General features: G+C 48.4%; 10 protein-coding genes across 10 annotated transcripts; 5 read left to right on the forward strand and 5 right to left on the reverse strand.

The window, feature by feature from the left end:
* Positions 1-467: 467 nt before the first annotated feature.
* BT62DRAFT_1009870 (uncharacterized protein) lies at positions 468-992 on the reverse strand (the record flags this gene model as incomplete). Its single annotated transcript, XM_043177590.1, has 3 exons — positions 468-560; positions 605-862; positions 897-992. 3 exons carry the CDS (start codon positions 990-992, stop codon positions 468-470), a joined length of 447 nt encoding a protein of 148 aa, XP_043036370.1.
* A 434-nt stretch (positions 993-1,426) lies between these two features.
* On the forward strand, positions 1,427-2,334 carry BT62DRAFT_1009871 (uncharacterized protein; the record flags this gene model as incomplete). Its single annotated transcript, XM_043177591.1, has 5 exons — positions 1,427-1,680; positions 1,746-1,939; positions 2,015-2,102; positions 2,152-2,204; positions 2,252-2,334. The coding sequence occupies 5 exons, from the start codon at positions 1,427-1,429 to the stop codon at positions 2,332-2,334; spliced, it is 672 nt and encodes a 223-aa protein (XP_043036371.1).
* A 1,725-nt stretch (positions 2,335-4,059) lies between these two features.
* On the reverse strand, positions 4,060-6,019 carry BT62DRAFT_982345 (uncharacterized protein; the record flags this gene model as incomplete). Its single annotated transcript, XM_043189674.1, has 3 exons — positions 4,060-4,344; positions 4,390-5,077; positions 5,133-6,019. The coding sequence occupies 3 exons, from the start codon at positions 6,017-6,019 to the stop codon at positions 4,060-4,062; spliced, it is 1,860 nt and encodes a 619-aa protein (XP_043036372.1).
* A 2,860-nt stretch (positions 6,020-8,879) lies between these two features.
* BT62DRAFT_935601 (uncharacterized protein) lies at positions 8,880-9,434 on the reverse strand. Its single transcript, XM_043186979.1, has one exon. The coding sequence runs from the start codon at positions 9,410-9,412 to the stop codon at positions 9,089-9,091; it is 324 nt and encodes a 107-aa protein (XP_043036373.1). The 5' UTR covers positions 9,413-9,434; the 3' UTR covers positions 8,880-9,088.
* A 285-nt stretch (positions 9,435-9,719) lies between these two features.
* BT62DRAFT_1078972 (uncharacterized protein) lies at positions 9,720-11,179 on the reverse strand. Its single transcript, XM_043179438.1, has 7 exons — positions 11,033-11,179; positions 10,934-10,979; positions 10,775-10,883; positions 10,668-10,729; positions 10,541-10,617; positions 10,381-10,490; positions 9,720-10,331 (listed from the first exon to the last, which is right to left on the reverse strand). The coding sequence occupies exons 1-7, from the start codon at positions 11,166-11,168 to the stop codon at positions 9,807-9,809; spliced, it is 1,065 nt and encodes a 354-aa protein (XP_043036374.1). The 5' UTR covers positions 11,169-11,179; the 3' UTR covers positions 9,720-9,806.
* A 101-nt stretch (positions 11,180-11,280) lies between these two features.
* On the forward strand, positions 11,281-12,770 carry BT62DRAFT_935603 (uncharacterized protein). The gene is made up of 3 exons (XM_043186980.1): positions 11,281-11,320; positions 11,380-11,535; positions 11,637-12,770. The coding sequence occupies exons 1-3, from the start codon at positions 11,289-11,291 to the stop codon at positions 12,403-12,405; spliced, it is 957 nt and encodes a 318-aa protein (XP_043036375.1). The 5' UTR covers positions 11,281-11,288; the 3' UTR covers positions 12,406-12,770.
* BT62DRAFT_361721 (uncharacterized protein) lies at positions 12,624-13,138 on the forward strand. Its single transcript, XM_043180632.1, has one exon. The coding sequence runs from the start codon at positions 12,842-12,844 to the stop codon at positions 13,103-13,105; it is 264 nt and encodes an 87-aa protein (XP_043036376.1). The 5' UTR covers positions 12,624-12,841; the 3' UTR covers positions 13,106-13,138.
* A 525-nt stretch (positions 13,139-13,663) lies between these two features.
* BT62DRAFT_904567 (uncharacterized protein) lies at positions 13,664-17,733 on the forward strand (the record flags this gene model as incomplete). Its single annotated transcript, XM_043183570.1, has 13 exons — positions 13,664-13,767; positions 13,875-13,913; positions 13,965-14,030; positions 14,091-14,397; positions 14,455-14,466; positions 14,521-15,154; positions 15,270-15,361; positions 15,413-15,521; positions 15,585-15,800; positions 15,857-16,062; positions 16,121-16,252; positions 16,310-17,644; positions 17,701-17,733. The coding sequence occupies 13 exons, from the start codon at positions 13,664-13,666 to the stop codon at positions 17,731-17,733; spliced, it is 3,285 nt and encodes a 1,094-aa protein (XP_043036377.1).
* A 570-nt stretch (positions 17,734-18,303) lies between these two features.
* On the reverse strand, positions 18,304-20,545 carry BT62DRAFT_935605 (batten's disease protein Cln3). Its single transcript, XM_043186981.1, has 12 exons — positions 20,247-20,545; positions 20,118-20,198; positions 19,875-20,065; positions 19,758-19,824; positions 19,629-19,701; positions 19,480-19,579; positions 19,172-19,430; positions 19,106-19,119; positions 19,036-19,056; positions 18,874-18,975; positions 18,593-18,819; positions 18,304-18,542 (listed from the first exon to the last, which is right to left on the reverse strand). Exons 1-12 carry the CDS (start codon positions 20,413-20,415, stop codon positions 18,326-18,328), a joined length of 1,521 nt encoding a protein of 506 aa, XP_043036378.1. The 5' UTR covers positions 20,416-20,545; the 3' UTR covers positions 18,304-18,325.
* Positions 20,546-20,586: 41 nt separating this feature from the next.
* On the forward strand, positions 20,587-23,436 carry BT62DRAFT_988539 (DEAD-domain-containing protein). The gene is made up of 8 exons (XM_043190116.1): positions 20,587-20,755; positions 20,811-20,871; positions 20,919-21,130; positions 21,180-21,378; positions 21,428-22,194; positions 22,248-22,532; positions 22,580-23,080; positions 23,136-23,436. The coding sequence occupies exons 1-8, from the start codon at positions 20,618-20,620 to the stop codon at positions 23,352-23,354; spliced, it is 2,382 nt and encodes a 793-aa protein (XP_043036379.1). The 5' UTR covers positions 20,587-20,617; the 3' UTR covers positions 23,355-23,436.
* Positions 23,437-23,871: the final 435 nt, after the last annotated feature.

A 23,871-nucleotide genomic window follows, 5' to 3' on the forward strand; every position in this document is an offset into this window, starting at 1 on the left:
CGGTACGTTACAAACCACAGGTTGCAGACCGTCAAATGTAACATCTGCTATGCGGTGGCTCATCCTTTTGAGGGAGGCAAGACGTTAGTCTGATAGACCTTCAGACACCATCTATTGCGTTGACAGTATGATATCGCGGATCTTGTTGTATAGCGGGATGGTCCTGGACTGAATGGTGTTACTGAGACTAACCATGGCCCCTACAGGGTCCATGGGGGATAGCCAGGATACGGAGGGAGGGGTACTGCGATTGCGATAACTCTAAAGTTTTTATAGGGTGGTAGGAAGTTGGTGGCGGTATCCAAGAGGGAGGTTGTATAATGTGTGTACCATCTTCGAGGTTCCCGCGAAGATATCAGCACGTAAAGAGATATCAGATTAATGATGTCTACATTTTACGAATCAGACAGGGAATTAATCGTAATCAAAGAAGATAGAATAGTGGACGCACAAGCATGGTTCCTCGCTCAGCCTAAGATCAAGAGCCTCCCGTGTTTGGCCGCGTTGACAGCTGGGCTAACCACGTACACCAAATTTCTTCTTTCCTTAATTTCTCTTCCCTGGAAAGTGTCAGAAGAGCTCACGCAACAGCAAGGACTCTCACCTGCTTCAATCCCGTCTCGTCGACGTCTCTATTCAGCGCGATGTCCTCGTATTCGGAATTGATAAGGCTGCTCGAAGGCGTTAGTACGAAAAGCGACGTCGCTGAGGATTGGTACCTTTGCAAGGGTAAATGCCAGTCGTCTAGCATAAGGACCGGACTACGACATCGAAACACATCCTGGCCTAACAGATACTTTTGCAGCATGAAATGGAGGTTATCGGCATTGGTAGGATCGCGAATATCCAACAAACTCTTCGACTTTTGGTAATCTTGACAGCAGCGATGCTGGGACCTCGTATTCCATAGTGCCAAGCTTCGACATCCCAATGGACTCTAGTAGAGATGCTAGCCCATCTAGTAGTTGGTGTAACCGACGCCTAGGCGCCATTTCCGTGAAAAGGACGGAGTCCAAGTCTCGTAGCCACCTTGAGCAGTTCCGGGATAATAGAGTCATGATATTCGTGGAATAAGCGCAATTTTGCTGATATATTGGAGGACCGAACCGTGAAATGTGATGAGATGATGAGATGAGACGGGCCGCAGCTGGTTGGCATACTTTCCAGTTGCTCAGTGCTTACGTAACTGAGATATATTTCTACAGAAAGGCAAGTGTCCATCGTAATCGACTATGTAGTCTCTCTTTCAGCTTTCATTATTTTCTAACTAACACAGCCACTAACACTCATGCCTTGTGTATTGCCACATTCAAAATACGTTCAAGTTGTTTGCTAGTGGAAGCGAACTAAACTCCACAAGCAAATCATATTCGCAGTTCCTCTATTACCCTTCAGTGGGCCCCGTACTGTCTATCAGAGGTCACCGATGCCCATCGATACGCAAGCGGTCTTTACTGCAGAGGCTCTTCTCAGTATTGCTTGGGGGTCCTCGGGGGGTTTCTATATCCCTTCGGATGTCTTCATTGACTCAGAACCGTGTAACGACGACATTTTTCGATCCACCTTTCATGGGCAACACCCTGAGAATGATCAAAAGCCCGGGCGTCAGTTGTCCCAAGAGGAACTGTCGGTGCTGCTGAAGGAACTGGTAGGGCAAATGCTATGGATCAAGGTCAAGGGGTATGTACACCATTGCTCATTATCAGTGCGATTCAATATCATGCCGCTTGGCCTGGATGGACCAGCAATTTGGATGAAAGAAATGATCGTTCGCAAATCTTGAAGTTGGGTTTGTGTACTTCGGAGTCTAATCTTCCGAGGTTTTCGTTCACCTCGGTAGGCATCGCATTCGGCCGGAAGCATTTGTGGATCCCAACCATACGTCTGGAACAGAGGGCAGGATTCGTCATTAGTCCAGAAGGCTTCCCATTGAATGCAGGTCAATGTTTGCCCTGAATGATCCACCGGGAAGATGCTTACTCCTCGATAGATTAACCACCAATATCTTTTGTAGGTCTCATGGAAATGCCTTTCCAGTGCCGTGCTATTTGTGGGCATTTCCACCAAGGGCAACAAAGGCAGTGCAAGAGCCTTGAGTACCGGTATGGGAAATCGGACATCTAAGAAACCAAGCTCGCTAATGTAAGTCAGAACACGCAATCCAGGACAGCAAATATCGCAGATAACATTTGAAAGGTCCGCTAGTGCGTCATATGCTTGGTTGTTCTGTCCGCATTCAATGATGTGGCAGGCAATTGGCGACAGACATGCCGTGAAGGGGCAGCGGGCTACGTCTGGATTATACCGCTTTTCCGTTATGATACCTGTGCCTGAAGAGAGTGGTGAATTATCTTACATCCCTGGGGTGCTTTAAAGACATATGATTAGCACCTCTTGTTATTATATGCCAGAATTTGAACTCACATTGCCCTTATTCTCAGTGGTCGATTGCATATGAAGATTTGTTAGATTTGTGGTGGGCGGCGAGCCCTTATAAAAATGTAAACATTGGACATATTGAGAGATTTGGTAACATACCATCAGGTTCTGATAGTTTCAAACAATGTTTATGTTATAGTTAATACAAAACTGAAGTTAACCATTCGACGATTCCATATCAGAAAAGAGATCTAAGTACTTAACCTAGTAACCAAAAGTAGGTGCGATAGTACAGAATTAAGATGGTATGAAAGAAGTGATATATGCAGGCCAGGGACATGATGTCTTTACTCACATATGGTTGGGATCCACAAATGCTTCCGACCAAACGTAACACCGACAGAAGCGAACGGAAATCTAGGAAGATCATGCAGTACGCTACTCAAGCCCAGATTCAAGATTTACGAACGATTGTCTCTTTCTTCCGTTCTTTTGGCACTACCAGGTATTTCACTCTTATACGAGATGTAACGGATAAGCTGCCACCTCGGAAGAGAAAGATAGTGGAGTAGGAAGGGAGCAGGAAGTGTGCATGTTCACCTTGGCACAATGGTGATGATGATGAATGCGACGACACGGAGACTCATGACGAAGACTCATTTGTTATTCAAAGATAAAAAAAACATAGTGGTACACCGGCGGCATAACATACTGACGAAAAAAGCGACGCATAACAGTGTGCATATTTACCATCGAACTTTATCTGCGCGGTGCTTGACGAAGTCACGAGAGGGAAGTCACGGGTCGGGATATAGCCGACCATCCTGCCATTGCATTTGCTATAGGTGTTGGAACTGACCAGTCTTGCAGCAAGGCCTTCTCTACTTTGGAAGGAAACGCGGACCATCGTCATACATCTCATCCCGCTGGTCCCCATAGCGAAGGGGCCATGTACGCCTGCCTAGGGTCCAGCGACATATGTCGCGAGTGTAATGGGTGGGTAGGACTCGCGGGATAATACATGGCAGCAACATCAGCACCGTCCGGCGGGTAGAGCTCGTGAGTTCCAGCGAACGATGGCTGCTCCATAGGTGGTGCGTACCCACTCACATAGTGCTGGGCCAGATTGGGACTCGGACTTGGCATTCGCATAGATCCTATGTTGACCGACAGATTTCGTTGGTGGTTCATAAAAAGGGATTGTGATTGAGGAGCAAAAGAAGCCGATGAAATGGATCCAGGAATGTGTGTTTGCGGACTCTGCATGGAAGATGACAACGGCGGAGGCCAACTTGTCTGCGGGGCGGACGGTGGTGTTTCGTATAGCTGGGAATGTGAAACGAGAGGACTGGGGTTTTTATGGCCTGGGCGCTGGAGGGACGGTTCGTCCTGAACAGCCGACCAGATAGATCGGGGTTGATTAGGTTCAGGACCAAACAGAAGAGGCGGCCTCGATTCAGAGATACTGCGAGATGCGGTACGAGGCGCACCCATGAAGTTGTGGAGCAGATCTTGGGCGGTAATAGGTGGGGGAGCTGTTGCCTTGGGTGTGATCAGGGGTGACTTACTCTTCAGAGGCGAGACGGGTGGGGGTGCGATGGGGCTCAACGGCTTGATGGGCTTGATGGGTGTAGGACGCGAGACTGGAGATATCTTGGGAGGCGTCGGCCTGTGAAACGGTTAGAACAGTGCAACGTAGAAAGGAGAGAACAAATACCTAGGATAAAGCACCATTTCTTCGTCCTCGTCTTCCTCGTCCTGTTCTGAAGCATTCAAGTGCTCAAATGCAGCACGGACAATATCGTCATTTGTGTCACTAGTGGCCTCAGTCATGACCTCGTCCTCCTTGCTCTCAGAGTGTAAAGGTACAAAGTGGTCCACTGGTGCATCAATATCGCTCGTCGACAGAACAGGATCAGGATCAGAAGTCTTCAAATTGATGTCTGCAGCGTGCAGGGGCGAACCCTAAATGGTGTCAACATAACGTCCGGGGTGTATAAGAGCACTTACCTCTTCGGCTGCGAGAAACTGTGCATCCATGAGAAGGTCGCTAATTCTCATCAACTGCTCAACGTTAGGGTGCACTTGCTCTTCCGCCTCTGCCTGGCGCTTGGTAACGACCATCTTCAAAGGCAAGAATCCCAGCAGTTCAACATCTTCTTCCAAGCCAAACTTCAACGAAGGTAAACGATCCACAGGGAACGCTCGCGAAAGCGCACTAATGAATTTCGCGAAGGTAGACCAAAACTCAGTGATCTCACTGGCATCATCACGGGATTCTTTGTCCTTCTCGAGAACGTAAGGATAATTAGCGCGTAGCCATTTGCTCGCCATTCTTAAGGCTGGAAGAGTACGGCGGAAATTCGCGGTTATGCGCTGAGCGAGATCAGTTTGCTCAACATCATCCGGTAGAGGCACCTTCAGCTCTTCTATCCCAACCTCAAGCAAGGCCCGGTGAAGCAATAGAATATGATAGAGAATTCTGACTTCAATGGCCGTGGGGGATATCAAAGTCGGCGAGTCTACCGTCCTACGGGTTGCCACCGGCGAATCACGAAACATTCGATGTTTCCATAAAGCGCCATGGCCAGTCACAAAGATTTTGAGAATGAGATCTTCAGGTAGGTGACGTCCAGCAACGAGTTCGTTTAGCTCGATGGAGATCTCCTTAGAAAGTTTCCTTGTCAAAGAGTCCATCCTGTAAGCAAAAAAATCAGACGCATTTTTTCGAACGGGATACTTTGAAAACATACTTTTGTAAACCGAGACGCCACAGAGCATGCAGGACTACGACCTTCTCCTTGAATGCGGTCACGACTATGACCATGGGAACGTGAGACGGATCGATAGGAGGACCAGTGTCTTTCTTCTTCTTAGAGCGGACCTTCCATTGTTCCAGCGCCTTAGTCAACAAGGTGCCCATGTTCTCAGCTGCTGTGTCGTAGGGCTGGCGAACACAGAGAGCACGATAATAATGAGCCAAAGACTCAAAAGGGTCCTTCTGGTAAGAGGCGAGGATGGCTAGCTGATGCGATGCATTGCCGTCGTCAGGAACTAGCAGACGTGCCTGCTCGTAGGAATGCTGTGCTTTCGAATAATTCCTAGGTCTGGGAAGAGCCTCTCCACCCAGCGCGCCACCTCTCCTGTTCCGTCCTCGTCTAGGGAAATCGTCATGGCCTATTTTGCCCCTGCCTCCACCCTCATTATACTGCTCACGGTATCTGGCAATATCACCCAAGCAAACAAGTGCTTTGTTGAGGATAGACAGACGGCTCTCACGCTGCTCAGGCGTCGTGGGTGCGACAGACTCGAGGGGATCCGTTCTAGGAAACTGGAAATGGTTGCGGCCGTTGGGAGGAGCAGCGTCGTTATCAGCTGTTCCGGTGGCAGGAATAATTTCTAAAGCGACAAGCGCCGGTTTGGCTTCATCGAGTTGGAAGGATCGTTGATGCCTGGTAACTACTTGGGTCCAGAACTTTTCTTCCTCGGCAAGGAACTGGCGAAAGCGCTGGACAAGTTTCCGGTATTCTACGGGTCCGTGACCGTGTTGGTGAAGCTGCTGGGGCTGATTCTGTAATATGCGATCAAGGGCTGCGATGCGCTGCTTATAAACGGATATGATGGCGTAGGAGGTCTGCATCCAGAGATGGTTCTCTACATCCTGAGATTCCTGTGCATAGGGATGAAGGAGGAGAAGATTCAGATAACAGCGTCGAAGGCTGTCCTAGATATTTAACGACAATACAAGTCTGAACAACGAGCAACTCACTTCTTCCGTTGGAAATCTGTCTCCTTATCGAACGGTTCCTTATTTTTCAGCAACTCCTTTAAAGTTTGGTGTATACCTTTCGCCTCTCTGCAACGCAAATAAGTAGAGAATTGAAGTATGATAACTTGAACATACTTGAGTGTAGATTGTGGATCCGACATAGTAACTTTTGACATCCTCAGTTACTGAATACGCATTGTTGTATGAGTAGTCTCCAGGTGGATCAGACGAACTTGAACGTGAATTTCGGGCGCCACAGATGACGGAGGTTGCGGTCAACGGTGCGGTTTCTTTACCTTTGTTTGTCCGCATCTTGAATGATGTCAAATGAAACAAGTTTGAAACTGATGTCGAATAACAGCTCCACTATGAGACATTCATGTTCTTTAGCTAGGTGGTATATCTAGGCTGACTCAAAATGGTCACTAACCTAGTCAAAGGCTGGGTAGCCCTCACATCTGACATGCTGGTATTGCCCACAAGTTAGGATTAAGGTAGGGCTAATAATTCCCAGTCCTGTTAATAACATGTCATTTAACATTGGGTCATGAGAGGGTATTTGTTCACTAGGTTATTAACAGTTAATAGACATTTTGTGAAATAATGTGAATAACATGTGAAAAACAGACTTTCTAATGAGTTAATAACAAAAGGCTGGTGAGAAAATCAAGAACAGATTAAATATTGTCTCAATCAGTCTCATCCATGTCTCTCTTGAGTCCCTCAATGTTGCTAGCAAGCCTTGATGGTGTTGGTGATCAACAAATGCTGCAAAGACTGATGCAGCACTCTTCCTCAGACATGAAGCATCAAGTTCAAGTGTGTCTGAAGTGTCCTCAATATTAATGTCAATTACTACATCCTCCTCTTCATCATCAGAGTCAATCATATCCACAAGTCACACAGTTTCTGACACCTGTCCTGATGTGTTTGGTCTCACTGGAATTGTTCTGATTTGATTCAGGTCATTTTGCATGTCATGGAACTTGATACTCAGCTGGGCCTTTGATTTTCTGCCTTTCTTCTGTGAAAATTCATCAATAAATACAGCAGTTAAAACTTATTTAATGGATGCCATACCATTGTCTGACTTGTATCATGTTGATGAGGGTGCTCACTTTCTGGTTGCTCCACAGTGGAGAGTTGAATCATGTCTTGTGGAGTGCAAGCAGATGGCATAGTCCTGGCAAACCATTTGATATTTATTCACATTATTCACATTTATTCACTAGGTGCATTGGGGTGCTCAGTTAATAACAATATTAACAAACTGATGTTAATTAATATCCATTTTTTATAACTCTATCTTAGTTGGGATATCTGAACATTGGATAATCTTCATTACCCTTTCTCATAGACAAATCTAGTGCATACTCCTTTTTTTACAGTTGTTTACATGCAGGTTGACAGTCTGGTGGTTTTGTGAATGATGAAAGGAGCATTGGACTTTGTTGTAAACTGAAGAATTGGGACTTGCAATGCATGGAAGCCACTCTGAGATTCCAGAAATAGCCTTAACTGCTATATAGTTGAGGGGCACCCATAAACTCCAGACTCCCAAGTCCACAAAAATGTTGCTTATGATGAAGTTCAAATTGATTTTTCCAAGAAGCATGTTTACTGTCAAGCTGGATGCAAATGGCTGCAAGATTATGGTCCAACAACAGATGCAAAAACATTCATAGAACAGCACCTACATGACATGCAGCTATGCTGCTACTTCTAGTATGATAGGCCTGTTTCTGTTCATGCCATCGTGGGTCATCATGAGTTATAATATTCCTGTATCTTTTACATTCTTTAAACCATGGTCAATTAATCTTCTCATCCCTGAGAAATTTCGGCTGTTTTGTGCAGGATCTATATTAGTTCAAATGGTTTTTACCCCATATCGATATGACAGGCAATCCCGAATGGTTATATGCAAGTAATAGCCCATTCTCTGAAATATTCCGCTGTATGCGTCGGCTGCCGGGGTCCTAATATCCTTTGACTACTCTATGACGCGAGACGAGTGTTCAAATGTTCATGTCACGTAAACTTGCAAATCTTCCGACAAGATATATTAACGGGGTCGCAGTTTACCAGTACCGTGTCGGTTCTTCCTGCAAAGTGCGGTGATTGACAAACCAAATTCACAGATGCCATTGCCTCTCCCACACTTCGGTGCCCCAATCACTCCGAACACAAACAACAGGAGATTATATTCCACCGGAGAGCACCAGATTTTCTGAGGTGAAACTTTCTAGGTCCCTGTCGCGGGACCTGTATCAATTTAATGAAGATTACGGCGAAGCTGAACGACGTGTAAACCTACCAGACGTCGTCCGGACTTGTGATATGCCCAACGTCGGTCTTGGATCCAGCTCCACTTCCTTCACGAAGGCTATACGATACGACCTTGGCTTCGAGGCTGATTAAAGCGCGACTTGAACATGATATCTATATATCACCACGGGCCTTGCGCAGACGGTCTCGTATCCTGTTCAAGACCGGCACGAGATGGAGATATGAATCGAGGACCCCGAGTTTTTCTTTCGCAGCATCTCGCTCTTGTTTATCCCCATCAAGTCTGCATATCCGAGTGTTTCAAGCTGATACGGGGAATGCTAAACGAGCACATGTTCCCGTAAGTACGCGTCATCAAAATATCGAACCCCTGGCAACTCATTTCGGGCATTCAGGAAAAGAGAGACCTCGACGCTCGGCAGCCATGAGTTCGAAAGCCTGTATTAGAAAGACATCCCTGTTGACTTTTCTGTTCAGAACATGGTGGTAGTAGAGACCAACGTTCTTTTGGTTTTCTGGTTGATCGTTGTCGAGTAACTGTACAAGATATTTATAGTCTTGCCCACATGTAATAATCGGGGACAACTTGCAAAAGAAAACCAAAAGGATATCTAAAAAGAAGATGGTATGCACATTGATAACCCGGTCAATTTATCCATCATCCGTTCGCGTCAAAGTTGGAGCCTGAGACTGACTGGTATTACCATTACGCTGTGTGAATCCCTTCTCTTCCTCCGGCCCTCTTGGATTCCGGACCACCGCTGACGACGACGACGACGACAATGGCTCACCATTCCCAAAGATTCTCTCCCGCGCGGCCTGGTACCTCGCCTCTCTCTCACTGAAAGACTCTGTGCTAGGCACAGACGAGACTGAGCTGTTCGTGGAGTTTGTGGGGCGTTTTAGGATGCGCATGACGGGTTGGAAGGCGGCTGCTGGGGGAGTGGGTGTTGAGCTCGAGACGACAGTGGGCATAGGGGCGGCGAGCTTGGTGTTGCTAGCCATGGAGGTCAGAGCTAGTGCATAGATGAGGAGAACACGACGCACGCATCGTTCCATAATCTCTGATTCGCCTCCTCAGTGGGAACCTGATCCTCGTCGTCGTCGTCCTCCCAGTCGTCCTTTACTGGCGCTGGGGCCTCCCTCTGGTAATGAGTACGACGAGCTCATGGCCGGGAGATGTAGGAGCTTACCGAAGTTGAAGCTGAAGGTGTGTCCCAATCGTCTGTGGTGGATGTCATGAAGGACAAACTTTGTCAATCAGACAGCGATCAAGCCTCGGATGACAGGTGGATGCCCCCAATATATATACAGCCCATAAAAAATACAACATCTAGCAAGATAGCAGGTGTACAGATACTTCAAAAAATCATATCGGACCCTCGCACTGGGGACAGATCACAGCTGGAATGACATTATTGTCTTTGAACTTTACAATAGCCTTCGAGCAGTCTATACTCCCTTTCCAGTCGTCCGGGACACCAAAGCCACTGAGAGCATCGTACACCAACCGCCTTGCGGTGACCACCCAAGTTACATTCCCAACAATCCCGCCTAGCGGGTACTTTGCGCCTTTCACTATAGGTTGCTTCGCCACCCTGACCAGCTCATTCGGGAGCTCTGTCAGGAGTTCCTCAATCGTCCGTTTGGCCGCGGCCCTCTTTGAGCGAGTAGACTGTTTAACTGGGACGACGAATGGCTCATCGCTATCCGGTGAAGACAAAAGGAGCCGCAACGGTCGATCCAGTGAGACTGGTTCTTTGAACTTTTCTTTTACAAGACAGGATTGATGGTATGCTTTCCGGCAGCCTGGGCGAGGACAAAAATGCATGACTACGGTGTCGTCGTCTGGGTCGTATGGGTGATGACAGATACACGACTTGGTCGGCTTTGGCTTTCAAAAAGAGTTGATGATAATATCGACAAGGACAGAAAAGCCTTACCTCAAGTGTTCGCGCTTCTCTCTCAAAGGTATACCGGCACCAATAAGAATCCTTCTCTATGACATCCTGCTCCATATCTATGTCACTGTAACCTTTGATGGTAGCAAGACCTAACCTAGTTAGAACCATCGTCGCACCGCGGTGGAGGCAAGTCGCCTACCGTCTATAGTCGTCGAGTGGATATAGTCGTAGTGATCGGAGAAGATCCGTTCATGTTGTCCACATAATTCGGCGTTACTGCATGCACCATTATGAAAAGCAAAGTGACGCGGGTGAATGCTGCTCACAAATACTTGATCACATCAGCCACGTCCCGCGGCGAGTAGTACCACTGGACCCGAACCCACACCTATGCCGTTTAGAAGCTGGGAAACGTTATCAAACGAAGACATACATCCTCGTGCTGTTCCTCTGATGATCGTATATCGCGCACTTTGGCCACCCAGTAATCGTCCATCTTTAAAGTCTCGTTGATCAGTCGTCCCTGTGGCCAGACGAGGACACTGAGCGCATGTCAGCATGGAGCACTCGGATGGAAGGGTAATGAACAAACTCGTCATTGACTTTGATTTCATGGTCCACGCCTCCTACATCTGGCACTAGAGACAAGAACGATGAGCCGATAGACAAGGAAGGAATAGATGATCCTCACTAACAAACCGTGCAAACTTGGACCAGGACATAAACTGCGCCTTTGACGGCGCGTCTGGGTCTCCTCCTAGCTGTCTTTCTGCGGCTCTTGATGATTTGCGATGAGTGAACAGTAGACGACGACGACGACGGGCCATGGATTCTGAACACAAAGGTGGGTGAGGTGCATGTGACCGAACTCTGCTTATTACGTCACCCCCTAACTGTCCTAACTGTGCACGAGGCGAGACCTGCACCCTTACTGCCTCATAGTAGACATGCTCTTCTACCTCACATCACGAATTATCTGGTACGTCTTTCATAGATATCTTGCCATCGATGGGCATGCTTATATGCTATGTATGTCAGTTCTGTGTCTGCGTTTCTTTACCCTGGATACGCGTCGTACAAGACACTCAGCCAGCGGCCAGCATCAGAAGAGGAGCTAGAGCGATGGCTTATGTACTGGTCGGTGCTGGGATGCATTGTCGCGGTTGAATACATTGCCGAGTGGCTGATCTCATGGTGAGCCCTGCCTCCTTCGTTTTTACGTTCTATAGCTCCTTTTCATGGGCATCTACTTCCAAGTATTCGCCGTCCATTTTACTAATCCCGGTTCATCATAGGATCCCGTTTTATTACCTCACAAAGACCCTCTTTCTCCTCTACCTTTCTCTTCCCCAGACCCAGGGTTCCACGTATCTCTATATCAACCATCTAGAGCCGTTCTTCAGCACCCACGAAGCACAGATTGACGCAACCACGGCATCCCTGAAAGCAAAATTGTACGCTTTCATCCAATCACGCGCTCGGGCGCTGTGGGACCAGGTTTCGGCGAGTGTGGGACAGCAGTCGTCATCGGATTCAGTAGCAGGCGGTGGGCCAGAAGCGCCTCCTCCGTCTCTGAACAATCCCGTGTCGGGCCCCGCTCAGCTCGTTACGTCGTTCTGGAAGTCGTATGGGCCCAGCATCGTTGCATCAGGTGCAGCTCTTCTGAAACAGGCGGCCCCTGCCCCGACCCCTACCTCGTCGCGGATTGGGCCGTCCTCGTCAGGGTCGACCACTAGGTCCATCTTAGAGAGGCGACGCCAACTAGAGGCTGAGCTGGCAGCCCTGCCCAGAGTAGGGGAGCCGATGCCGTCTGGATCGCCCCTTTTGAGTCCTTCCCGGGTGTCTTCAGACCAAGACATGTACCTTCGGGAACATTCCACGTCGGTGTCGGGGAGATATGAGGAGATAGAAGTGCCGGGCGACGTCGAAGGGTACGATGTGGGGACGGACAGTGTTGGACACTCGTACGATTCACGACCTGCTGCTCAGAAGCGGGGAAGCAGCTGGTTCAGCTGGGGCGGCGGTTCTAGCACGTCTGATTATGAGAGGGTCAAGAACGAATGACGGATGCCCCTCTGTCTGCCAATGTCCCATCTGCTATTTTCCCATTAGTCATAATACTTGGACCATTACAGGATAAAGTGCATCTCTCACTGCACTGTCTGTACCTGTCACTGTAATTGTATACAATATTGGATTGCTCGAATGACTGGGTGTTTCTGCACAGTGTGTTTGCATAGGAGGAGGTCGACATGGGATCGACACACTATCGACGATCTCGACGTCGTAAATCATCATGCAGCTACAGGCCGTCGCGTCGTGGCGCTTTTCACTACTCATCGTACGGAGAACGGCGGACGTAGAGCGAAGATTCAGTATTATTACCCCTCGTTATACTCCTTCGAGTGTATTTCATTTAGATCTTCCAGGAAAACGGAAATCATCTTTTGGGTAGAGATCCAAGTACCACTCCTGGATCTCCGAGATAACCGATGACGTGATGTCATCGTTTTCGCACCCCAAAAAAGAAACGCGATCAGCTCGTCGTAAGCTGCATTACTGCTTGCTTCCCAGGCATTGCATTTCGGTGACCGGGTGCTGCGTACATTTTCTTTTCTACCTTCCATCCATCTCTATGTACCCATATTTTCCGAGACGTCTAGTACCGCCGAGAGCACACGAAACGAACGCCGAGTTTATTAAGTCCAGCCTTGTATGTAAACCCCACCTATCATCGGCGCCTCGTAGCATGAGTCATGATTAGTGGACTCCGCCTATTCTCAAGAGGCTGGAATGTTGGCCGGGCTACAACGGTATACACCTCCTGCCTTACTCAGGGTTACCTTCCTTCGAGCCGGAAGTAAAAAAAAAGATTGAAGGCGATCTTGGACTGATCGATCTAGTTAGTACTGTTGATGGGCAAGTGTTCCCCCGATTCGGGGTTAAAAAAGGGCTCCATCGAAAAACCGCGCAAATAAAGAGTAAAATGCCCACATAAGGATATATTAGGGGTATTTTGAAACGAAAAGCTTGCCCTTGCGGCTACAGTGCCTGGGCAGATTCTCTGTCCGCTCATCATGCTTAGTTGTAGAACTACAACTTGACTTCGTACCACCACCGCCTTGTGCGTCATCTGGGCTCTGTGCATCTCTCCTACTTCTTGCCCATCATTTCTTGGCGCTTACCGGTACATGTCTTGGTCCTTGTCTCGAGTGGTAGCCATCTAATTGACATTGCTATTTTTTAGCGACGTTCTCCGACATTCCGACCACCAAATTGGTTGTTGCGCTATACCCGATATATTTGACACAATTCATCTTTCATGGCCCCGCAGCCGCGGAAGGATAACAGTTCTGGGCAGCGCGTACAAGACAAAGAGTCAAAGCGTTCGCAAGGACGCCTGTCGTGCGCTGAATGTCGGTATGTGTTTCGTTTGTTCTCGCCGGTTACGTTACTGGATTTCTCCGTTGTATCACAGACGGTCAGTCGGAGTCTCATTTGTCCGTGAATGCACTCTGAACTTACTTCTTAAGACTGAAACTCAAATGTGACAAGACGGTACCCTGTTCCAGGTAGGATTTGTCGTTCAAGGGGCGTTTTCCGACCTGCTCATGCGCTTTCAGTTGTAAACGAAGAGGTTGCTCTGCAATTTGTCCCAATGGCAGTCTTATCACGGGTCAAGGAACCAGGTACATTTGTCCCCCAATAATTTTTATGTGTGGATGTCATGCCAACATACAACTATGCAGGTTCGTACTTGCAGATACCGAAAAGCTCCATCAGAAAATTGCGCATATGAGTGACCGAATTCGTCAACTCGAGGATGCTCTTACGATCCTTCAATCGACCGTTACAACCGAGCCCCATCCGCTCCTTGATCGTGATCTGCTGAAGATTAAGTCCAGTATTGAGCTTCATGCCGCAATACAAGAGTCCGAAGGCAGTACGGCGCAAGCAGAGGACACTGACGATTCTCAGTATATTGACGCTTTTGGTACGCTTGCCATTCGCGACGATGGTGCTGCTACTTTCTACGGTCGCTCTGCCGGTCAAGAGGTGAGCATTCGGAAGCTTTGATGTGAACGTTGCAACCTCATGACCTTGATGCTCCAGAGTCTCCTTATCGTATGTTTCTCATGCTGTAATTCGATTCTATTGCTCAGCCCAGTCTTTATTTAGGGTGAAGTAAACGAGGCAAAAGAATCCTCCGCTAGTCCGGAAACGCGTCATTCGACCACTACCACCTGGACTTCAGACCTCGCGCCGCCTGTTACCGAACTATCAACCAGCTTCCCATTCTCGACCGTACCCACTGGGATTGATCTTGATTATCTCGTCGAAAACCACATTCCGGAATGGAGCGAGGGCTATCGGCTTTGCTCCTTGTATCTCGAGACCGCTCCTTGGTTCTTTGGTGCCGTACATCAGCGGCAACTATACGATGAACTCATTCCCTTGTGGTATCAGGACGGCGCCAGAAGGCCAACCAACTCAACACCTCCGTCGGCTACATCCGCTCCAGTAACCAAGGGCGGGGCGCATGACTTGGCGTTGCTGTTCATTATTTTCTGTTTCGGAGCTCTAACCGACATGAATCTCCCAGCTGCACCGGACAACCCTGTTTGCGAGCAATACTACGACTTGACCAAGGCGGCTTTGTCTATTGAGCCCCTCCTTGAGCGACCTCCCTCTGTTGCGACAGTCCAAACCCTTTCGCTGATGGCCATCTACGAAGGTCTGAAGAGCGGCGAAAATAGCATCGAATCCACATGGACACTTATGGGAATGTCAACGAAATTGGCTCAGAGTGTACGTTGATTGCTCCCGGACGGTGTCATGAGATGAACTGACCGTACTTGCAGATCGGTCTCCGTAAGTAGATTGAAGAGATACCGTAATCAAGTTGGCCCTAAACGAATGGCAACCAGATCGGGACTGTGCGCGCTGGAAACTCCCTCCGGCGGAGGTACAGAAACGACGCGCTCTCTTCTGGGAGCTTTTCATCACTGACGGTTGGCAGGTGTGTGTTCTAATCTCCTATTCCAGTATCCTACTCAATCTGTATGTATAGAGTCTCGCTACCGGGCGACTAGCAACATTCTCCCTCCCATTTGTAGACTGCGAACTTCCGCTCGATGTCGATCAAAGTATGGCTGCGGATGGTACTATCCAACCGAGTTGTGAGTCCCGTGATCGTATTTCCTAGGAGCTGTTTTGCCGATGGCAATACGTTGATATTCCAGTTCCGCATTGGAAGGCGCGTTTTGGAGCCGAGTGCGTTGCTGCCGTCGTTCAGGGTACTCTGACTTCTCGCGCACCGAAATATTCTATCATCTTGGACCTGGATCGTAAAGTCCGTGATATGGAGCTTCCCAAGTATGCCCAGGGGTCGCCTCCGGAGGGTGTCGGTTTGAGTGAGACTATGAGCCATTACATGCCGACTAATTATCGCGAACTCAGTTGGGTGGTTTTGTGCTAGACCGTAGTTGGGTGTACACTGACGTGTTGCTTCTAGCTCTCCTCTATATTCATCGTTGCTTTTTTGTGCACGCAATTAACAGCAGCCCGAGCGATCCTATCAAGAGTCAATACGCTCCATCTTTCTTGGCTGGTTATCGGAGCGCGTGTGACTTGCTTGCATCAGTAAGACAGCAGTTTACGAGATTTCCAGCCCAGATCGCTCGTTTCTGGGTTCTGTGGACACATGCGTTTTCATCGACGGTGAGATAGAACACATGTAATTTATGTGTACGTGTTCAAGCTCACACGTAACCGGCAGGTAATGATCTCTTCGGTCGTTATACACGGGCCTACCTGCAAAGTTGCTCCGGCCGCGTTGCTGGAACTCAAGGCAGCTTGTGATCTCTTTGATACTGCGGCGAGATATGGTGGGAGGGCCGTGAAATTCCTGGTCAGTCGGCGATTCTATACTTTTGAACCTATCAGATTTATTGGCTCGATGCTACAGCCTATTGTCAGGCGACTGCAGGGGAAGGCGCAGAAGATTTATTTCGACATGCGAAACGGCATAGCACCTACAGTCGGACAAGATATCTTCCGTCCTTCCACCGAGACCGAAGATGACGACGAGATGCATATATTCAGCGGGAAGACCCGAACGCTGACAACGAAGTACCCCCAACGACCGAACCCGCCAACTCGCACTTTGCAATCAGACTCAAGAGTTCCTTCTGACTCTCCCCCTCAGACTAATAATCCGTCGTTCACGGGTGTTCACCCTAACCTGGTCCATGAACTCAATGGGTTTGAAGGGCATATCCGTGCCCAGATTGAGAGCGCGTATCAACAGGGCAATGAGGTGTTTGCTCAGGCATTGATGGGACAGACTTATCCGTACCAAGGTGAACATCAAAGGTATCTCGCTGAAGAGGCACGGCTCCGTCAGGCGCAACTACAACAGGAACAACAGGAACAGCAGCAGCGGCAGTCCCTGCCTGTACAGCAGCAGTCTTTGACTGTGCAGCAACAGCCTTCGATCGTGCAGCAGCAACAGCAAGCCTATTATCAACCACCTCCGGTGCCGCCGCCATCTCAGCAACAATATGCTCAACCGGCATCTTCGGAGCAATATCAGCAGCACTCACTTCGCCGTTCTCGGTCTATGCATTACGAACGTCAGCATGCGGTGGAAACTACTGTGCATCAACCCGATTCCTTGGCTCAGTCTCAGGCGAACCAATATCCCGCTGTGGTCCACCAGACATACCAGACTGCCACTGACTATGCTCAACATACCGCCCTGGCCTCGGCCCAAGCCCCCGTCCCGGCCCCAGCTCCAGTCCAACCAAGACATGCGCTGACACACTCCCAATCCCAGTCCAATCTGAACACGCTAAGGCACTCACAATCTCACTCCAATCTCCATCAATTATCGTATCAAGAATACCAACAACTAGCACCCCCCGCGCCTCGTGTATACGAACCGCCGCAAGAACCGCCACCGCGACAGCATCAACATCAGCAAGATGCGTACGACTATTCCAAGGACACTGTGTACCACCACCAACAGCAACAATCCATGGCGTCCGAGTCGATCTCGCCGTCTACGAGCTATTCTCAACAGCAATATCCCTCCCCGGAGACCGCTACTACATCGGCAGTCCAACAACAACAATACTGGACCGATCAAGCCATGGACACGACGGCAGATTATGCCCAGCCGCATTCGCACTACGGCATGCACCAATATCGCCCACAGCATTATACACCTGAGGGTGCCATGAGGGGCATCGCAGCGGATGATCAGAGTCTCCAACAAACGTGGCAGTCGTACATGTACAATGTGAGTTTTAGTGTTCTTTCTCCAGATGGGTCTGAGCTCAATATGAAACGTCAAAGGTCGGCTCTCCGCGGCACCTCCTGGAGGATTAGAAAAGCAACAAAAAGAAATCTCGCGCTTCTATTTCATTTTCAAAATTTGTATTCTTAACGCATTTCCGTTTCTCAATTCTTTTCTTCCATGCTCTGCCGGTGCTATCTCAAATGTATTTATTCATTGGTTTTATCGGGTCCCGGTCATGTCTGGCTATCATCTATGTTGTCATCTCGCTATGTTAGTGTCTCTTGTCTTTAATAATAGTACCGAGTTCCCGATACGAAAATGGGTGGAGATAGCGTCATTAGTAGTTGAATGTTGTATGTGTCATGTCCATGATGGTCTCTTGACAGTAATAATTACTACAAGATGCACGCGCGCGTCAAGTGTCGGTTCCGCGTACTTACGAGAATGATGGTGATTTAGGGATTAAATAAATTCTTCGGTATCCGGATCGAAAAAAAAAAATATGTCCATCAAAGCAAGTTAAATGCAAAAAAGACAGCCGATCTTCTAAGTGATAACAGCGACCCTTAGATTGGGGAAAATGTTGTAGGAGATGGCGATGTTATGCCCGAGCCATCGAATCATATTGGCATCTCATCAAACACTAAAACTCAACCCTTAGGAAATTTCCGATAAATTATATTACAGACCCTGACACAGCAGTTTCCCTCTGTTGACTTGTGCCCGGCATAATCTAACTTCAGTAGGAACGGCAACAAGCGAAGCAATCAGAATTCCAGATGAATCTGCAAAACCAATGGAGCCAATCTTGAATTCGCGTTCTTGACGCGTTCGCTCGACGTCGTTGGCTGAGCTTGGGTCCGGACGCTCTTGGTTGACACGGTAGAAGACGTTGACGCTGAGAACGCGGCGTGAACACGGTCCAGCATATGAAAAGTGAGTACGTACTAAGCCAAGCCGCCGCATATCCCTTCTAGGCTCACCAGGAGGAACACGGTGATTATGCTCAGTCCTTCTGAATCATCAGAATAGAAACCTACGGCAGATTCGTATGCCAGCGTAAGAAGTATTAAGCATTGTATTATAGAAGGCAAAGAAAGTAGCCGAGCCGGTAGCGGAGGAATTCCTATTGATATCGAAGAGCGAGAAAAGAAAACAGTTGTTTGGTAAACGAGCTTTTTGAATATCAGAAATTGAATAAAACAGAGCAACGGCGAACAGTACAGTACCTGCCAAAGAGGGTAGTAGTCGCGAACTGAGTGTATGATCTTGCTCAGAACGGTATATTTGTCAGGAGAGGGAACCGGATACAGAAGAGTAGGAGCTATGCCCTGTGTGCCTCGGTGTCAGCCTAGACTACCGAGACGACGGCAGAAATGGCGCGTACACACCTGATTAATAGTATACTCAAACTATAATGATATCAATACAGCAAACTAGATGGAAGTGGGCACTGCATACCGTGTAGACACAGACTACCAGCACAACGCATTAGCTCAGTCCAAAAACATATGTGGGAGCACTCACATAGTGGCAACATATATTTTATCAAGAGAGGCTTGACAAGTTGTAGTTTGTCATTTGGGGATAAGGATACTCTTTTCGGAACTGAAAGTAAACTGCCTTCGCCTTCAGCGGCATCCTCTTCCGTAGGCAATGGTGTGTAAGGGAGTGTTGACGTTATCGGATAGGTGGAATCATCGTCATCATAGGATGAGGACGGCAAAAAAGCAGAATTAGGAGGAAGAAGTAAGTAGAAAGTCAGTGGTATGATGAATGGCAAGACCTAGAGACATGGTAAGCTATGAGGCCGCAGATTAGTGGAGTAGACGTACAGAAGAAAGTCCGACGCCAATGCGAACACCCAAGCCGCGAAGCTCCCACCACAAAAAGGCCCCGACTAAGCCGGCTGCTCCAGTACCCGAAGCAAAGTACCTAGTCGATAGATAAGAAGACTGTGATAAGGGCACAAGAAAAAACGCACCCTACGCTGTGTCCAGCGATGGACGGGGGAGTATAAGTGGTGGAAAGCTGGAGAAAGGTCAACTCCCCCAAGCCTAAAGGACGGGTTAGCTGATATCGGGCTACATGTCCATGTGGGGGAAATTACTACCTGACGAGAATGACGCGAGACTAATGCCTAAAAGCCTCATTGACAAAGAATCAAAAAGGGCCACGACCTGCCTCTGAGTGAGCATATACCGCGGAAAAGGAGGCAGTCTAGACGCACAATCATTCCCAATACACTAAGAAGACAGCAGCCAATGACACGTTTAGCATAGCGAATACGGCCTTTCAGGACGTACGGCCAGCCAACCTTGACAACGAGTGCGGGTGCAATGTTGCAGAACGCAATTATTCCCTTTGGAGTGGAGGGGGGGACCAAGTCGAGGGCAGCCGACAGAATGATTACATAGAGCACTGTCCTTCGAGTGAGACTGAGAACACAGACTACGACGAAGAAAACACTAACCGTTGTTAATGAGGCCGAATAGGAAGAACGAAAAGGCTAGCCTGACTAGCGCTCTGCGGTCGTTGTCCGAGCCTAGTACGTCTGCATGAGACGGTCAGGACGACGGCCAGTAAAAGACGATACCCTCACCTTTGGGCTCCTCGTCCTCTATATCTGCGGCCTCATACAAGATATCGGGTCGTCCATCGATATCGGCAGCAGAAGATGTCGAGTTCAATGTAGGTGGCATTTCCAACGTTTCTGGTGATGATGATGACGGCCTTAAGGGATCAAACATGCGCCCATTGCCCCGGTTCATGTGCACGGACCGCTTTAAAAATAAATAATAATCAAGCTAAGCTGAAGAACGAGAGCTGTCAAATAACATAACAATAGTGATGGTCGCACACAGGGGAGAGCACTAGACTGCCTGCGACGACCAAGTCGGGAGTTCAAACCCTAACCCTGGATGCACACTCATCGGCCCGAAGCTCCGGCACTTTTTTTCAGCTCTCACGTCCATGACATACCAACCCGAAGCTGGTCCCTCCAGACCCAACAAGGGAAAGCAGACCAAAAATGCCATTCGGTCTGCGAAAGCCAAGCAGATGACAGAAAACCAGAAAATAGATTCTTTGGATCACGATGCGCTAAATTTTGTGAGTCTCAAAGGACGCGCTCTGGAAATGCTGGAGGCTCACCAGTACAGAACAGGTTCCGCCAGAGGACTTGAAGGCGTTCTCTGATTTGCCAGTATCTGACTATACCAAGAGAGGTGGCCACCGTCTTTTTGTTTACGACGCGCAAGCTGATCATCACCAGGATTGAAAAAGGCTTTCTTCGTAAACATGACAGATATTCAAGCGAAGAGTATACCTGTATCACTCAAGGGAAAAGACGTCCTAGGTGCCGCTCGTACCGGAAGTGGCAAGACACTCGCGTTTCTCATACCTGTACTGGAAATTCTTCACCGTCGCAAGTGGGGTCCCTCGGATGGATTGGGTGCACTAATAATATCCCCTACACGAGAACTGGTATGTCTTTGAATGCTCATCCAAACTCCAAATTTTGTCTCATCAACAGGCCGTTCAAATTTTCGACGTTCTACGATCCATCGGTGGATACCATTCGTTCTCGGCCGGTCTTGTAATTGGAGGAAAGAATCTAAAGGACGAACGAGATCGTTTGTCTCGAATGAACATTCTCGTTGCCACTCCTGGGCGGCTGCTACAGCACATGGACCAAACGTTCGGATTTGAATCAGACAACTTGCAAGTCCTTGGTTAGTTCTTTTTCGTGATGCTTCTACATCATTTCTCATTCATCTGTAGTCTTGGATGAGGCCGATCGAATATTGGATATGGGATTCTCCCGTACCTTGTCTGCACTCCTCGCCCACCTTCCCAAGTCCAGACAAACATTGCTCTTCTCCGCCACACAGACTCAGTCAGTGAGCGACCTAGCACGGCTAAGCTTGAAGGATCCTGTCCATATTGGTATACATGATGCCGAGGATGCCTCTATCCCGACGGCGACTCCAGAAAATCTATCGCAACACTACCTTATTTGCACATTGGACCAGAAGCTCTCAGTGCTTTGGAGCTTCATCAAGTCACACTTGCAATCAAAAATTCTTGTCTTCTTGTCTAGCTGTAAGCAGGTTCGCTTCGTTTATGAAACCTTTTGCAAGATGCATCCCGGTATCTCCCTCCTTCACCTGCACGGCAAACAAAAACAGACTGCGCGCCTTAACATGTATAACAAATTTACCACATCCAAGCACTCAGTGTTGTTCGCGACCGATATCGCTGCGCGCGGTTTGGATTTTCCGTCGGTGGATTGGGTCTTGCAGGTCGACGCTCCGGAAGACGCAGAGACATATATTCACCGGGTTGGCAGAACAGCGCGATATGAGAGCAAGGGTAAAGGCCTCCTCTTTTTGATGCCCAGCGAAGAGGAAGGCATGTTGGCTGCTCTAAAAGCCAAGTCAATCATCATCGACAAGCTCAAAGTTCGAGGCAGCAAAACGCAGAACATCGATAATCAACTCCAAAATCTTGCATTCCAAGACCCAGAGATTAAATACCTCGGTCAAAGGGTGAGTTCCTTTCAAAAAGACGCCGTGCTCATGCATAATACTTTTGGCTGCAGGCTTTCGTGTCCTACCTGCGGTCCATCTACCTCCACAAAGACAAGTCCATATTCAAAATATCGGAACTGCCTGTCGATCAGTTCGCGGAATCTTTAGGTCTTCCAGGTACGCCTAAGATCAAGTTCCTCAGCAAGGAGATGGCGAAGAAGAAGAAGAACGCTGATCGCACGGCTGCTAAAGCAACAGCCGAGGCCCTGAAGGAAAACAGCGGGTCCGAGGTGGAAGAAGATTCATCGTCATCGAGCGATGAAGAAGAAAAAGTTTTAGAACAGACGACAACCAAGGTATTCTCGACAAACTTTCTTGCGTATAAACTGATCATCGTCATTAGGCTGATACCATACGAACGAAATACGATCGGATGTTCGAACGAAAGAACCAGGGTGTTCTATCAGAGCACTATAACAAACTCGTCGATCGCGAGGCAGGAGACGATGACGACGACGATTTCATGACCCTCAAACGCGCTGATCACGATCTCGAAGAGGACCCATCCACCGAAGAACCTCTCAACCTCATCAAAATAGACAACCTGTCAAACCGAAAACTGAAGCTTGGCCGCGCGAAGCGGACGTTGATCTTGAACGCACCTTCGTCGAAGAAGATAGTGTTTAACGATGCGGGTGAGGCGAAGGAGGTGTATGGTGTTGCTGATGCAGAAGAGTGGGTTAAAGAGACGGGTGGAATGGAGGGTGTGATGAGGCAGGGAGCAAAGTATGCTGAGGGAGAGCGGGGTAAGATGAAGATTGCGGATGTTGTAGATAAAGAGGAGGCGAGGGAGAAGAAACGCGAGAAGAAGAGGAAAAGAAAGGAAAGGGAGAGGGGGGTAATGGTATGTGACTCCAGTCGTTTCTTTCATATTGACCTGACTTGCTCGGATCTTCTAGATGGATGATGGCGGTTACGGAGCTGTCGCGGAGCCATTACCGGAGGATGACGGCTATGTTTCACCAGTGTTTGATTTGAGTTCCGACGATGAGAACGATTCTGTGGCTCCTCCTCAGAAACGCCAGAAGAAGAGTGCTCAGAACCGGAAGTCTGGAGGGCAGAATAATATCGAAGACGATGAAGAGCTTGCGCTGCAGCTGCTTGGGAATCGTCGGTAACTACGTGCTTCTTTGTTTCTGTCGAATATGAGAAATCGCCTAGAGATTTTTTACTCCGTTGAGCAATCAACCGTGATGTTGGTATACTGATAGTATATATATGCACTGCGTTGCATTTTTTCGCTTTACCAACTCTGGATTCTTGCAGGTACGACGGCGGCCTACAATTTACAAGCCTTGGCATTGACTGAAAGTATGTAGGTTGTATACTGATACAAAGACGAAGGCTCAACGGACTCGTATGGAAGTTAAAGATCGGGCTCGTGCGTCGGGGCTGGGACCAACAGGAACGCCCAGCTGGACAAGACAGTCAGCCGCTTGGTCGCCTGATAAAAATATGTTGAATGTAAGTTGCGAACGGTCAAGGTGAAGGGGCGCATACCCGTAAGGCTAAGAGTCTCGTTCTTGTTATGGGGAGATGACCTCCAGACTGTCCACATGGATATACTAGGGGTTTATATGGGCCTACCCCCACGACTGACGACACAGATAGAGAAAAGATGCAAATGAATATGCT

The sequence above is a fragment of the Guyanagaster necrorhizus genome, assembly GCF_019112545.1.
Source record: "Guyanagaster necrorhizus MCA 3950 unplaced genomic scaffold BT62scaffold_26, whole genome shotgun sequence".
Taxonomy (NCBI): Eukaryota; Fungi; Basidiomycota; class Agaricomycetes; order Agaricales; family Physalacriaceae; genus Guyanagaster; species Guyanagaster necrorhizus.